Source organism: Perognathus longimembris, chromosome 19, assembly GCF_023159225.1.
Source record: "Perognathus longimembris pacificus isolate PPM17 chromosome 19, ASM2315922v1, whole genome shotgun sequence".
Taxonomy (NCBI): domain Eukaryota; kingdom Metazoa; phylum Chordata; class Mammalia; order Rodentia; family Heteromyidae; genus Perognathus; species Perognathus longimembris.
In genome coordinates, this window is record NC_063179.1 from 20,225,323 (window position 1) to 20,242,001 (window position 16,679).

Here is a 16,679-nt window from a genome sequence, read left to right on the forward strand (position 1 = left end):
TTTATGATGAAGAATTTGCTTTCTAATCAATGATTTTAACAGTAATTAATCTGCTCTTATTGTCCCCTGCATATGTTTAAGAAAAATCCAATAAATCAGTATCACACAAATAACTATACACCTTTTCAATGAAATTTTAGTGTCTGTGAAGAAAAAAGGTTTAAAAGAAGGCACTTTAGTCAGGTCAACTTGATATCTCATTAGTGTCACAGATTTTACTGTTGCAACCAGACTCAGTTGAAATGAATGCATCTAAGCCTGAAGGGGCTCAGGACTGTAATCCTAGCAAATTAAGAGCCTGAGATCTGGGACTCAGAGTTGGAAGCAGGAATATCCTTGAGAATCTTATCTCCAATAAACTATTCAGAAAAGGCCAGAAGTGGCACTGTGGCTAAAGTGGTAGAGCACTAGCCTTGAGTATGAAGAAGCTCAAGGACAAGGCCCAGGGCCCTGAGTTCAAGCCCCAGGACCACCAAAGAAGGAAGGAAGGAAGGAAGGAAGGAAGGAAGGAAGGAAGGAAGGAGGGAGGGAGGGAGGGAGGGAGGGAGGGAGGGAGGGAGGGAGGGAGGGAGGGAGGGAGGGAGGGAGGGAGGGAGGGAGGGAGGGAGGGAGGGAGGGAGGAAGGAAGGAAGGAAGGAAGGAAGGAAGGAAGGAAGGAAGGAAGGAAGGAAGGGGAAGAAAAGAATGCATCTAGTAAAACTGAGTAAAAAAAAACCAAGTATGTCCCACTCAGGAGGCTGAGGCAGGAAGGTTATGAGTTCCACACGCCAACCTGGGCTGCAGAGAGAATTCAACTCAACAGCAGAGCTACACAGCAAAATGGTGCCGTCTTTTTAGACTGATAATTAAAAGAGAAAAACAATGCTGGAACAGTAGGGCATACCTATAATCCCAGCATTCAGGAACCTGAGGCAGGAGGATCTCAAGGCCAGTCTGGGCTACACAGAGAGGTAGTGATGAGCCTAGAGTACAGAGTGAGACCCTATCACAAAACCCAAAGTTGAACAAGCTAACAAGTGCATTTTATACTGGGTGAAAGAGATTAAAAACAGTGATAAGTCAGACCCAGATGCTTACTTGGAAGAGAAACAACGCTGACGACTACTTGAGAAAACTCTGTTTGCTATTGGTTCTCGAATACTGAAAAGTATTTTTGGTTCTTCTGGACTGTAGAGAAGTGATTCATTATATTCATTTGTTACTGTAAAGAAAAAATAATAATATTGGTACATTCAAGAAAGGATGATCCTATCTCAGAAGTACAAAATGAAGATGATACCTCCATCCTAAAAGCAATCTGTTCCAAAGATCTGCTTGGGAGCGGGCTTCCTGGAACTCTCTATTCCATTAAAAAATGCTTACACATGAGCAAGGTTCCACAACTAGCCCACTAAAGCATACATCACCCACAACACAGCCAAGTGCAGTTAGGAAAAGGGGGTGAGGGAGCTTATGATGAAGCTAGTCATTTAAAACTACAAGAGCAATTAGACAAACTCAAAAATAGAACTAGTGCTGCCATATTTCCCTGCCAAGTGCTTTCCAGAGCATCAGGTAAGGGTTCACAAATAGTCTTAATGCAAATGAAGTCTCAAACAATGGCAGGTAAAATGCTTTATCTTATGACTCCATCATTATTCAAGGTATTTTAGAAATCATGGGGAACTACCTTCTCTCAAGCAAGAGGCATTGTTTGGCATACAAATTGCCTTTTTTAAAAAATTGGTTAGAGACAACAATGTAAGCTGGAAAGGACGTGTGCCTGTAGTCCAGCTATTCAGCTTAAGGCAGAAAAAAAAAAAAAAAAAAAAAGAGTGAGCCTAGAAGTTTGAGCCCAGCCTGGTAAACAAAAGGAGACATCTAGGCATGGTGGCACTTACCTGTAATTCTAGGTAGTAGGTGGCAGAGCCTGGAAGGATTACAGTTTTAAGGCCAGCACCAGTAAAAATCTGGCAAAGCCTCATCTCAACAAGGTGGATGTGGTGGTAAGTTAACTATGATACCACCCACACAGGAGGCTAAGGAAGTAGGTTCCCAAGGATGGCCTGGGAAAATTAGCTCAAGTGATAGAGTACTGATCTAGCAAGCAAAAGGCTCTAAATTCAAACCATACCAGTGAATGCATGAATAGATGGATGAATGATAAAAAATATATATTAAAAATTAATTTAAAAACAATTGTGCAAGGAAATTCAAAGAACATTTAGTTGAGCACCACGTTTTTAATGACAAGTCTCAGATAATCTGCCCTATTACAATGTATCATTTGAATTACAGATGCTCCATTTTATGAACTCATCACAAGTTGAAAATATTTTAGTTGAAAATGCTCCTTATTCACCTAAGCTACTGAACATCATAGCAATACAGAACACTAGAGAGTATCTATCTGTGTTTACCCTTCCAACCTGTGTGTGACTGAAGCTGTGGCTTGCTTACTGCCCTGCTCGTGAGAGAACACTGTGATAGCATGTCATGAGCCCAGAAAAAGATCAACACTCCAAATCTTACCAGAAGCCTATCACTTTGCACCATCATAAAGCTGTCTTTAAAAAATGTAACTTACTAGAAAACATGTAACTTTGCCTCCATGGGGAAATTTTACAAAAAATATGCTAGCTCTGAAAGTCAACTTCAAAAGAGTTTTTCTAGAAATGTCTGTAATAGTAATTGTGACACTGGCATGCACTATTACTTCTGAAGATAGTCAAAGCATCAAGGCAATAAATTCATTCTTGAATGTTTCTTAAGATATAAGCCTATTTGTATATTATTAAGAGTTTAGGGGCTGGGGATATGGCCTAGTGGCGAGAGAGCTTGCCTCGTATACATGAGGCCCTGGGTTCGATTCCCCAGCACCACATACACAGAAAACGGCCAGAAGTGGCGCTGTGGCTCAAGTGGCAGAGTGCTAGCCTTGAGCGAAAAGGAAGCCAGGGACAGTGCTCAGGCCCTGAGTCCAAGGCCCAGGACTGGCCAAAAAAGAAAAAAAAAAAGAGTTTATTATATAAAACAAATTTTATACATTTGTAAAAGTCAATCAGTATTCTTTCTCATTATTGTTATTTCTTTCTTTTTTTTTTTTCTGGCCAGTCTTGGGGCTTGAGACTCAGGGCCTGAGCACTATCTCTGGCTTCTTTTTGCTCAAGGCTAACATTCTACCCTCTTAAGCCACAGTGCCACTGTGCCACTTCTATATATGTGGTGCTGAGGAAATGAACCCAGGGCGTCATGCTTGCAAGGCAAGCACTCTACCACTAAACCACATTCCCAGCCCTTATTATTTCTTTTTAGTACCAGTACTGGTACTTGAATTCAGGAACTCAGGGCCCTGCACTGTCCCTTAGCTTTTTCATTCAAGGCTGGTGCTCTACCACTTAAGCATACCTCCAGTTCCCAGTCAGTATATACTGTATATACTTTTAGCATATCTAACATTAATTTCACTTATCTTATGTATATCATTTATTTGCCTTTTTTATATATATACACATATGCATGTACATATACATGTTCATAAGGCACAGGGTAATATTTTAATCACATATATATTGGACAGTGATCACTTTGGGGTAACAGCATATCTAACAACCTTGAACCTTTTATTTTCCTTTTTTTATTGACAGTACTGGGGTTTGACCTCAGGGTCTCTAGTTCCATAGGCAGGCCCTCTACCACTTGAGCCATACTACTAGCCTGTATTGCTATGGTTGTTTTTGAGATAAGGTCTCACTTTTATTGCCTGGATCAGTCTGGACTGCAATCATCCTCTATGCTTCCTACATAGCAAGGATGATAAGCCTGTGTGTGTGGCCAGCTTTTTCTGTTGAGATGGGGGAAGAGTCTCATGGATTTTTCGTCTGGGCTGGCCTAAAACCATGATCCTTTCAATCTCAGCCTCCTAAGTAACTAGGATGGTAGGTATCAGTCACTATGCCTGGCAACTTACCATTTCCTTATGGTTATGTTTTAAGCTAATTTATATAATAAAGAAACTGAGGCCTAGTTTTCCCTTTTGGCACAATGTAATGCTAATACTAACAACCTAAGACTATTAATATAGCCTTTATCTCAAATTGAAAGAAGAGTATTTTAGATAGCTAAAATGACAAAAGGGGAGACATACCACAATGGCATGCCGTTAGGTAATCATTTCCTTTTTGCAAGGCAGACATTTTCCCACGTATTACCATTCCTATAGACATGTTTAAAGTTATGGATGGATTATAATCCATGCTTATTGAAATTCACAGTATGACTTCAGCTTTGATCTTTATATTGTGTACATTTCAAAACCTACTATATTATTAACATGTGTAAGCCCAAGAAAGTCCTTTGCTAGTTAAACAACTATACTTCATACTATCATTGTCAAATTAATATAGAAATAAATTATACTGTAAATGATTAATATCATTTGACACTAACCTTTCTCTACCAATTCTCTGTTCAATGGAAGATTCAGATTTCCTTGTCGCTTTGCTATCAAAGAGAAAAGGGAGAAATATCTCCATTAAATATTTTTCTTTGTATAGATCTAATATATAGTAACAAATATACATTACATATTACTCACCAATATTTAAAACATCTTCCACAGCCTGAGCTGCAACCCTATTGATATTGAAAGACCTAAAAAATAAAAACAGGATTCGTTCTTTTAATTCTAAAAACATGCTAAAAATGAATAATTAACTAAATAAATAATAGAAATTAAGAAATAAATACAAACAAATACAGTTAAGATCTGATTAGTAACACAGTGGTATGAGTAAGGGAATAGCAGTACTTCCTATACTGTTAGGAATGTAGAAGCTATAGTTGGAAAGCAATCATATACTAGCAAATTTCATAATGAATATATTACTCATCCTAGTAATTTACCCTAAAAATGTATCCTAATATATTACTCATTCTAGTAATTTATCCTAAAACACACACTTCCACACATAATGTACAAAGACATGAACAAGAACCTTTATGGAAGCATTGCTGTTAACTGCAGTACAACCCAAATGTAGCCATAGGAGGCTAGAATATATTTTAGCTGGGTGTGGGTGGCTCAAGCCTATAATCCTAGCTACTCAGGAGGCTGAGATCTGAGGATCCAGGTTCAAAAACAGCTCAGGCAGGAAAATCCATGAGACATTTACCTCCATTAAACCATTCAGAAAAAGCCAGAAGTGACATTGTGGCTCAAGAGGTAGCATGCTAGGAAGCTCAGGGATAGCACCTAGGCCCTGAGTTCAAGTCCCAAGACTGGCAAGAAATTTAAAAAAAATAAATAAAATATAACTATTAGGGCTGGGAATATGGCATAGTGGCAAGAGTGCTTACCTTGTATACATGAAGCCCTAGGTTAGATTCCACAGCACCACATATATAGAAAATAGCCAGAAGTGGCGCTGTGGCTCAAGTGGCAGAGTGCTAGACTTGAGCAAAAAGAAGCCAGGGACAGTGCTCAGGCCCAGAGTCCAAGGCCCAGGACTGGCCAAAAAAAAAAAAAAAAAAAAAAAAAGAATATATATACACACACACACATATACATATATATAAAACTATTACATATAGTATATATAACTATTACATATAGTATGTTTATAATTATTACATATTATAAATATATATGTAGCTTATATATTATATATAACTATTATACATTATATAACTATATATCACTATAACTATGTAACTATCCAGCATATCATATGCAATTAATATTATGTGATATACAATATATAACCAAAATGTTAAGCTAAAAATAAAAAGCATATAACATATATTAAACTACAGGTAGGAAATGGAAGGAACACAACTTTTTAATATATATACCTTTTAATATATGTTTCTCTAAATTAAAAAAAAGTTCCTTTGAAGATGAACGCATGATGCCATATTCAGCTACTTACAAACATTATCAAAACCTAGATAGCCAAAGCAGAAGGTCAAGGCCCAGTTTTTAGCAAAAGCACAATTTCACTAAGAACATACGTTTATCTTAATTCCTCAATAAATTGCTGCAGTTTGGAGGTATTCCCCATAGTTCATTGTTAGAAACCTAATCCCCAATCCTACACTGTTAAGAAATGGAAGTTTTAAGAATTGACTAGGTTATAATAGCTGTTCTGTCATAAATCTGTTAATAAAATTCACCTGGGGACCAGCTTCTGATTAAAAACAAAAAGACATTTCAATCCTTTCTCTTACCCTTTGCAAGGACTAGGGCTTGAACTCAAGGCCTTTTGTTGTTGTTGTTTTGCTCATAGCTCTCACACTACCACTGAGTCACACTCCAGTTCCAGTTGCCTTCTACAATGGATGGCACAAGAAGCCCTCACTTGACACTCAATTTTTCAGCCTCCAGAATTGTGAGAAATCAAGTTTTGTTCTTTAAACTATGGGATTATGTTAAAGCCATTCAAAAGCAATCTATTGGCTCATCTTTGCAGTGTGTAAACCTCTGGGCTAGGAACCCTTATTCTCCACTTAAAAACTGATTTCCCCTTATGGCAAAGCATAAGCAACAGTGACACAGGATGAAAAAGGCAAGCACATGTATGCGTGCATACAAGTTCTAATTCTGTCTAGTTGAATGCCTTTGGCCTCAATGTGTATCCTTGCCTTAAGCCTCAAAGGCCTTCAAAGGGGATCTATTAAATCCTTTCAGAACTTCTATTAGCTCAAAGTATTAAAAGTATATAGCATACTATCAAGTAGCAGGGACTAAACAATGGATGTATTATAATGCATGGAATAAAACTTAAAAAGTAACAAAAGTAGCCAGGCACCAGTGGCTCATGTTGGTAATCCTAGCTACTCAGGTGGCTGAGATTTAACGATTGCAGTTTGAAGCCAGCATGAGCAGGAAAGTCCTTGAAACTCTTATCTCCAATTAACCACAATAAAAAGCAAGCAGAGGTACGGCTCGAGTGGTAGAATGCCAGCTTTAAGTGGAAAGCTAAGGAATAGCTCCCAGCCTTTATTTCCCAATACCAACACACACACACACACACACACACACACACACACACACACACACACGTTCAGAAGACAAAGTAGTGGTAGTATATCCACTACATGTCACTTTATAGGTACATGGTATAGCCAGCTCAGGAAGCAGAGATCAGGTGGGCCCATTTTTGAGGCCACCCTGGGCAAAAATTTAGTGAGCTCTCATCTTGACAACGGTGTGTGTGGCCCATGGCTGTTACCCCATGGCTTATTCTTGTGAGACATGAGTAGGTCAATGAGGATCCCACATACGCAAGACTCTATCTAAAAAATAATGTAAGACCCACGGAGAGCTGGGGATTTGACTCAAGTGGTAAAGTGCTTGCTAGCAAGTATAAGGCTTCAAGTCAAATCCCATTAGTGCCAAAAACATATAAATAAATTAAATTATGCAAAGATGCCTACTCTTATGGATGGGAATCCTAGGAAAGAAGGAAGAACCTAAAAAACTATTCCCTAATTCAGCATATAACATGCCATGCTCAGCAGAAAAGATGATCCTAAGATAAAATAAATGAATGTTGTTCATTGTAATGCTTCTGATTTTTATTCGTGAGAGTTACAAAGTAATTTTACAGCAGGTTTACATGATTAAATTTACTGTTCACATAATGACTGCAAAAATCATTTTAGACAAGTTCCCCTCACTCTCTTATCAAAAAAATGAGATATTTTTCCAAAATATTTTATATAGCTAGCATTTTTTTAAAGATGTAAAGTTACTTAATTTTTTTAATGAGATGATGTCTGAAAGTCACTTCAAAATAACACAGGACAAAGGAAGGAGGTAAGGCTAGTACAAAGAGGAAACAAGAATAGCCTTAGTTGATAACCATGGCTGCGCCTCATAAGTGCATGGCTGCGCCTCATAAGTGCATGGGGAGTCATTACACAGCTCCATCTGCTCCTGGAAGTAAACAATTTTCTACTGTAAAAAGTTAAAGAAGCCATGCTGAAAACATAGGGAATAAAACTAAACTAACACAGTAAAAATCAATCTGGGCACCAGGTGCCGTTGGCTCATGCCTGTAATCCTAGCTACTCAGGAGGCTGAGATCTGAGGATCGCAGTTCAAAGCCAGCCCTGGCAGAAAAACCCGTGAGACTCTTAATCTCCAATTAACCACTGGGAAACTGGAAGTTGTACTGGCTCAAGTGGTAGAGCACTAGCCTTGTGCTGAAGTGCACAGAGACAGCACCCTGGCCCAGAGTTCAAGCCCCATGACCAAAAGAAAAGAATCAGTTTGGGAATTTGGGTTTGTTTTTTTTTAATTCAGGGTTTCATTACATAGTCCAGCCTGGCCTTGAATTTGTCATCTTCCTGCCTCAGACTCTAAAATGCTGGAATTACAGGTATGGAGCACCATATGCAAATAAAAATACTTCCATAAGAAAGTTTTGCTATTTTTTGTGAGCATGCGCTCATTAAAAAAATGTTAGTGGACAGATACTAGGTATTATGCTCTGCATACAAACAATTAAGCTGGAGAAATATGCACTAGTCATAATCTCAAGTTGCTCAAAACTAATAGGTATCATCAAATTGACAACTAATAACAGGAAATGTGCTCTAATAATATACTAAAAGACAAAAAGAGGATTTGTTTATTATGTTTATAGAAAACTGAATGTTAATGATTTTCTAAAGAAAATAATATTTGAAAACTGACTATTTAGTGGGTAGAAAGTGTAGTGTTAAAAACATTCAATGCAAGAAGTTACAATGAAATAAACAAACAAAAAGCTAAGAGAGACCAGAGATGTGCTTAGAATTGCAAGTAGCCTGTGGGTAGGGCAAGCATAATGCAAGTAAGGTACCCACAGCCATAGTTCATAGGGCTCTGCATAGTAAATGAAGCTAAATGATCAGTCAGAGGTCAATGAAAGTCTTAATGCAAAGAACAGATATCGTCAGATTTATATATATACTTTTAGAAGTATTACTCTGTTGGCACAGTACAGATGACAAACAGAATAAAAAGTGGGGCACAAAAATTGTCTACTAAATATTTGGGGCCTGGCCCATAGCAATAGCAGTAGAAACTCAGAAAGATGGACAAGGAATTGAGAACAATCCACTGAGTTTCTGGACTAAGTTTTATGGAGGGAAAACGAAGCATGTGATGACCGAAAGAACAAGGTTTTGCAAAGTTGTTTTCCCTCTAAAGCATGGAGTAAAGAGTGGCAATGTTAAATAGTTTAGGGAACACAGGAAACAAACATACACACAAAAAAAAACCCAGGTAGAGAATAAACTGAATTTCAAATGTTTGAATTTGATGTGCTGTTAACGTGCTACTTAGCACGTTAACTTTAGAATATGAGTGAGCAGTCCAGGAGAGAACACAACCACAGATAGATCTGGCAGGCATGTGCATTAGATGTTTGTCCTATGAATCAGAAGAGATTAATTACCCTCAGGGAGGTTAGAGTATTGTACACAGGATGCCTGCTTGTCTCCATGTGAAGATTGAACATACAAACTTCTAGTCTCTTTTTTGTATGGTACTTTGTACTTTTCATTTCTTTCCTATTTACAATATCCTTTTCTTTCTTCCATCTGGTTTTTAGTTTTGTTTTGTTTTTGTACTGGAGCTTGCTTGCTCAAATCACAGCTCTACTTCTGCTTTTCTGCTGATGAATTGGAAATAAGCGTCTTCTGGATTTGTCTGCCCAGGCTGGCTTTGAACCAAAATCCTCAGATCTCATTCTCTTGAGTAGCAAGAACTACAGGTATGAGCCACAAGTGCCCCACTTAAAGTATTCTTAAATTAAAATACACACACACACACACACACACACTCCTCCAAGCCGCTTCTTTCCTTTTATTTCTTCACAAATCTAATGCAATAGGTTCAATAATGATGAAATATTACTCACTGAGGCAGAACCTAAGCCACCTATGTAATGTCAGAGAATATGGATGCACGAATATTAGATATCAAATAGACTGTTGCTTAAACTACTTCACAAATTTAATAAGCAGCATCCCAAGTTACTTACCAGGCTTTTGATCCCGTTCCAGTACACAAGTTGAGCCCTGAACTCTTCTGTTTTTCCCATGGGCCATCATCAACTGAAATTTCATAGTAGGATGCCCTATGAATTGAGAATATAAAACTCCTGTTTGCTGAGCTTAAGGTTCATAGTAAATAAAACAAATGCAGTATTTTTGCAACATATTAAATCTAAGTAAGTCAACTTGACCAAGAAATATGTCACTTAGTAGGCACACATATCATGGTGCTATTCTAATGCTGATTAAGTTGAAAAGCAAGAAAAATATGTTCATGTTTCTGCATGCCTTTTTTTAAATCTATATGCTCCTTTCTATCAGTACTGGAGTATTTCAAATGCCAACTTGTATATCCTTTGATAGCACTAGTGCTTCTTCTCAAGGAACCTAATACAACTTCAGCTTTCTCTCAGAATTCAAAAAGAGAAACAACATACTTAGATGAGTTTCATGATGGATAGTTCTTAATATATCTAAATCTGTTTCTAATTCTTTGTTACTAGTAGTTTCTTCTAAACTCTTGTTTTTTAAAGTGATAAGCCAATGTAACCTCACCAAACAGAGATAAAGAACACTTCACAAAATCAAATGGGTTTTCTGACACTAGCAAAAAAAAGTTACTATTCTTTCACTCAATGTATGTAAGTATGAAATATGTAAAAACCTACTTTGTTAAGTGTTACTTTACCTTCTTTGTAAAATGGCATCATTGATCAAAACTGGATTTTTTTATCCAGCATATAAAAGGTAACAATAAATTCTTATTAAAATACAGGTTTTCAAAACAATAACAATTACTTAACATGCTCATAAACCCTAACAGTCTATAGATAATTTATCCCTTATCTTGGCCCTTTCTTCTCTTGAAAGCTCTCAATTTGTCAAGGTGTTTTTACATGACAAACTCCTTTTCATGTTCTTACAAAAGTAAAAGCAGGCCTGATTTTTGCATTCACTCTATTTCACAGCTTACTAATAGCTTCCTGGGATATGCATGTTGAGAACCTCTCATACCCAGACATAGAAATGGCCACTACTCTGCCAAAATCAAGCAAAAACATAGATTAGAAGTTGTGAGGGCAGGGGAAAACAAGCAGAGTGGAAAAGAAGCGAAGTATAATCAAGTGAGAGACACTGAGCCCAGAACTATGAGAAAAGGTAGTGTTAATCTCACATGCAGGTTTATTGAGATTAGTCAATTCACAGAATTTTTTAATTTGGGGAAAATTATTTTTTAAGGCAGCAATAAAACTCACAGTCCCTTTAGAGTGGGTATACTTCTTCTTAAATTGTCCACTGCTACAGCCCAAGAATAAGACATTCTAGGTTAGAATAAGAAAAAAGAAAAAAAATGGGCTTTTAAAAATGTTCTTTAATCTAAGAACATGGTAAGTGAGGCAGGAATAATATTGCTGCACTTCTTTTTTTTTTTTTTTTTTTGAGGAAAGCGCTTAAATTTGGGGGGCAGTGAAGCTTCACTTAAGATTTGGACTCAGAAATGATAAGCTGATATACAGCTCTGGTGCTACCTAATCATATGACCTTAGGGAAGTTCCCCAAACCCTCTAAATATCATCATTTCACTGATAAATACAACTACTTTTCTCACAGGATGACTATGAGCATTAAATGAAATACGTCACAATAACCTGATATACAGCAGGCATCCAATAAATGTCCCCTTCCCTTTATGCCTAGGATTTTATATCATAAAGTCTTTAAAAGAATAACTTCTACTTTCCACATAGTTAAGCCATGTTCAATAGCACCAGAAGCCAACCTATTGCTGGCCGTATCTTAGTAAACATACAATGTGATGTCAAAGAACAAAAAAGGAAGCACCATCAGTATCTGGGACTTCAACGGCTCTCCAAAATCTATCATCTAGGGACTTCAATGGCTCCCCAAAATCTATCATCTAGTCCTAGTTTCCCTCTTTTTATGTTATTTAACGTTTTAGTAAATACAAAGTATGAGCAATGATAGTAGAAGCTCTCAGCAGTCACCATACAGCCCTTGTGATATGCAGAGTAAAAGAAACCATGAAACGAAAAGGCTTGCCTAGGATAAATGCGAACTCACAGGAACATTTTACCTTTGTCATCTCTTTAATGAACCTTCTACAAACTCACTTAAAGTTGGTGCTCTCTTGTCTGTCTTATGTCACTGGCAGTAATGATCAGACTCTATCTCTAATCAGTTACATTTTCTCCTCTTCTGTTACTTAATAGAACCAACTATTGCTTCAAACTTGACATACAGCAAAACAAAAACCTTTACATATAGCATAAAAGTCTTACTGTGCTAAATACATTTTCCAACAGTATTGTACTTTTGAGTTGCCTTTAAATACTTTATTTCTTTGAAGAACATTTAGTTTTAACACATTTAAATTATGTGTTACTCGCCCAAATATTAAGATACCACTACAGATCTTAAACCTTATTCATCTTTGCATCTCTATTGACTCACACATTGTACATAGGTACACAATGTATTTTACTGAATGAAGTTAATTATTCCATACCAAAAACTTATATAAAAAGACAGTTTGAATCATTCTTTTTAATACCACCCAAGTTGATAATAGTGATTTACTTATTATTTAGCTAGTATGTAAATTATCTTTCAGTCATGACAATGTTTCTCATATAAAGTCCTTAATAAAAAGATGTAAGCTGCAGCAGGGCACTGGTGGCTCACATCTACGATCCTAACTACTCAGGAAGCTGAGATCTGAGGATTGCAGTTCAAAGCCAGACCCTGGCAGGAAAGTCTGACACACTCTTATCTCCAATTAATCACCAGAAAACCGGAAGTGGCGCTGTGGCTCCACATGGTAGCCTTGAGCAAAAGAGCTCAGGGACAGCACCCAGGCCCTAAGTTTAAGCCCCATGACCAACAAAAGAAAAAAAAGAGAGAGAAAGAAAGAAAAAGATGCAACAAATACAATTATTATAAGTTCCCACAAATTCAAAACCCTAGGGAATCATCTACACGGCCTTACAAAGAGCTTTAGAGTTCTAGTAGTTGCAGGAAAGTGGGACATAAAACTTATCTGCAATCTTCTACCTCTCATTTTATTATTATTATTATTTTTTGCCAGTCCTGGGCCTTGGAGTCAGGGCCTGACCACTGTCCCTGGCTTCTTTTTGCCACTTGAGCCACAACGCCACTTCTGGCTGTTTTCTATATATGTGGTGCTGGGGAATTGAACCCAGGGCTTCATGTATGCGAGGCAAGCACTCTTGCCACTAGGCCATATTCCCAGCCCTCATTTAATTATAATATGTAAAAAGTAGAGGTTTTAAAGTACTTTAAAGACTTAAATTAACTTTACCTTATTGTAGTCATTTCATAGCTAGTAACTACATCACAAAAAGTTTTACAAGCCAGACAGCACCAACACATGCGTGTAATCTTAGCTACTCAAGAGGCTGAGATCACACTGTGGTGTGAGGCCAGCCAGGGCAGAAAAGTTCACTATACTCCATCCTCAAAATAAGCAGCAAAAGGCTTTTTGTGTGGCTCAAGTGGTAGAAGGCCAGCCAAGCAAGCATAAACTTCTGACATCAAACTCCCTTAAAAAAGGAAAAATCATAGGGTTTCAAAATGTTTTTGTTACAGAACATTCTTTTCTCTTAAGTATTTGCACATATGATGGCTTGGAAAATACTTCATTAAATAATACCTCCTAAGGCTGGGAATATAGCCTACTGGTAAAGTGCTGGCCTCGTATACATATGAAGCTCTGGGTTTGATTCTTCAGCACCACATATATAGAAAAAAGCTGGAAGTGGTGCTGTGGCGCAAGTGGTAGAGTGCTAGCCTTGAGCAAAAAGAAGCCAGGGACAGTGCTCAGGCCCTGAGTTCAAGCCCCAGGATTGGCAAAAACAAAACAAAACAAAACAATATCTGCTAATTATACATCAATATTATGCACTTCAACAGATTTGTAGAAATCACTTAAAAGTACTAAATCCCATACCCAAGATCGCAGACTTAAAAAAAAAAAATACCTGGATGACAGACTCTCCCCAATGAAGACTTCATTTAGTGCTCTCACTGGTAAAAGCTGGGGTCCTGAAGCCTCAGACCCTGCAGTAATAGGGGAGGGGAAAATCCAAAACAGCTCCTTGAATTTTAGAAACATTACAATAAAAATGTATGTGATATTAAAGTTTTTACTGTTTAATCTCATTCACCAATGTAGTTAATATACAAATATGCCTTAACATACCAACAATATAACCTTAAAGCCACCTAGCCTTACCCCAACATGACACTTCAGTCTCTACAAAATAAAACTTATCTTGAAACCATTTTTCAAGAATGAAACAATAAATGTAACCAATCCACATCCTTATCACTATCAACTTAGTTTCTCTGTGAAAGATTCAGAGGAAGAACTGGTCAATTACTTCTGAAAAAGTGCAATCCTGTTATTAGGGAGCAAATGACTCACATGGCTCAAGCTATATGTGTTAAAAGATTAGGGTTTTTTTTTCTCCAGTAGAAACTTCAGGGCTTTTGGTTATAACTGTATGGGAGGAACAGCCACATTTCCCTTCAATACTTATAAAGTCTGTAATCTTTTATTTTTATAACCTATAAGATACACATACAGTATAAGTATTTTCCTTGATGAGTTAAAATCATTTCTGCTAAGGTCAGGAGTAACATAAGGATTTCCATTCTCTCCATTCCTCAATGTCACCAGGAGCTGATTTATTGCATTCAAATGTCTTCAGTAGGCAAGCTTCATGGAAGTTCACTTGTCTACTTCTTACACAACTTTTCCTAAGTCAATATTTAATAGTCCATCTCACTTGTGGCAGGCAGCATCTAAGGTGGTCACTTCCTATGCTCAGTATTTACACCCTTGTGAGTATACACTCTCCATGCCAGGATTGATGGGTATAACCAATAGAAAATGGCATGGGTAGATTCCCCCCTTGTTTTTTCAATGGCCTACCAATTATTCAAGAGTGTTCTTCTCTACCTGTATCAAACTATATTCTGAGATTCTGTTTACTATTGTGGTCGAACAGAATACAGAATATTCCTACGCTTTCCTATACTATTTTGAAGACTAAAGTTCTTGAGTTATGATCTTTGATATAATTGGAGCTGTGTTTCTGCACATCAAAAGAATCCATTATTGGAACCAAAAGACAACTCACAGAATTGGAGAAAATCCTTACGAGCTATTTAATGTATAAAGGATTAATATCAGAATATACAAAGAGCTCAAAAAATTAAAAAGCAAAACGAAGTGGAGTTGTGGCTCCAATGATAAAGTCCCAGCTGTGAGTAAAAAAGCCAAACAAGAATGCAAGGCTCTGAGTTTAAGCCCCAATACTGGCACATACACACACAAAATTAAACTGAAAAAGAACAAATAACCTAATTAATAAATAAGCAAACAAGCTGAACAGTTTCAGAAAAAGAATGAAAAGGCTAAGAAACAAGTACATCAAGAAATGTTCAACATCCTTATCCATAAAGGAAATGTAAATCAAAACTATACAAAGATTCCACCTCATCCCAGTCAAAACAATAAACAACAAATGCTGGTGAGGGACCAGGGAAAAGGAACCCATATACACGGTGAGTGGGAATAAAAATCATGACAGCTTCTATGGAAACCAGTACAGGGCTTCTCAAAACAACTCCAAATCATCTTACCTCATGATTTCCACTGTCTCACATATACCCAAAGGCAAAGAAATCTAAGCTACCTGCTTCTTTATCTTTACTGCAGCTGTGTTCACAACAGCTTCACTGTGCAATCACTCACACTGCAGCCAACAACTCAAGAATGATGGATAAAGAAAATATGGTGCTATATATACCATGACGCAGCCATAAAGAAAAACTAATGTATGTTCCATGAACAAAAAATAGATTTGAAGATCATCATATTGATATGCCAAATATTACACACTGTTGTGCATTTGTGGAACACAGATATAAATGATGATATGTTGATGATAGTCATGGTAATGGAACATGAATGTAAAAGAACTCTTCAGAAGGGATCAATCAGCAGGAGTACAAAGTGGGAAGGAGAGGATACAAGATATAAAGAGTAAAGGATACTATATACATGCAAGCATGTATGTGCATGGATGTATATGTGTGTGTATATATGTATATACATACCTGTGTATCAGTACATATATATGTACATATGTACACATATGAATATAGCATGAAACCAAAATACTTTTAAAAAAGAAGATGAATGTGAATATGGTAAGGGAGCTGAGTTTTTTCAGAGTGTACTGTGTGTATGTAGAGAAGTATCATCATGAAACTACTTTATATTATAATCAATATTAACTCAAAACTTAAATTAGAATAAATAGTTCTTCTAGATATAAGTTTTTGTTTTTGAAAAACAGAAAACTATGAAGCCCAAGCTTCCCTGGAACTTGAAATCCTCCTGCCTCAGCCTCCTGAGGACTGGGAACACAAGTACCACCACCATGCCTGCTCTCCTGACTTTCTTTCCTTCCTCATTCCTGTTCTTCCCTTTCCTCTCCTTTCTTGCTCTTCCTCTCTCTTCCTTCCTTTTCTGTTTTTTCCATTTTGTTGTTGTTGTATATCTTTCAAATTCAGACAACAAACATTTGGAGGGACTGTATATA

The 16,679-nt window shown here is 37.1% G+C and overlaps 2 protein-coding genes across 4 annotated transcripts in view; one reads left to right on the plus strand and one right to left on the minus strand.

Moving 5' to 3' along the window:
* The window catches only part of Skp2 (S-phase kinase associated protein 2), a 46,959-nt gene extending 42,864 nt beyond the window's left edge, over positions 1–4,095 (plus strand). The window contains exon 11 of the transcript XR_007214125.1: positions 4,084–4,095. The gene's annotated coding sequence lies outside the window, so the exon portion shown is untranslated. The remainder of the gene's footprint in view (positions 1–4,083) is intronic.
* The window catches only part of Nadk2 (NAD kinase 2, mitochondrial), a 47,456-nt gene that overhangs the window by 2,804 nt on the left and 27,973 nt on the right, over positions 1–16,679 (minus strand). The window contains exons 7-12 of one of the 3 annotated variants that reach the window (XM_048368372.1): positions 14,046–14,124; positions 11,283–11,348; positions 10,014–10,109; positions 4,577–4,632; positions 4,429–4,482; positions 1,078–1,201 (exon numbers count right to left, since the gene is read on the minus strand). In XM_048368372.1, the coding sequence (XP_048224329.1) occupies positions 1,078–1,201; positions 4,429–4,482; positions 4,577–4,632; positions 10,014–10,109; positions 11,283–11,348; positions 14,046–14,124 (475 nt within the window). Of the gene's footprint in view, positions 1–1,073; positions 1,202–4,428; positions 4,483–4,576; positions 4,633–10,013; positions 10,110–11,282; positions 11,349–14,045; positions 14,125–16,679 lie in introns of those variants that run through there. The other 2 variants (XM_048368373.1, XM_048368374.1) reach the window with 2 other exon arrangements.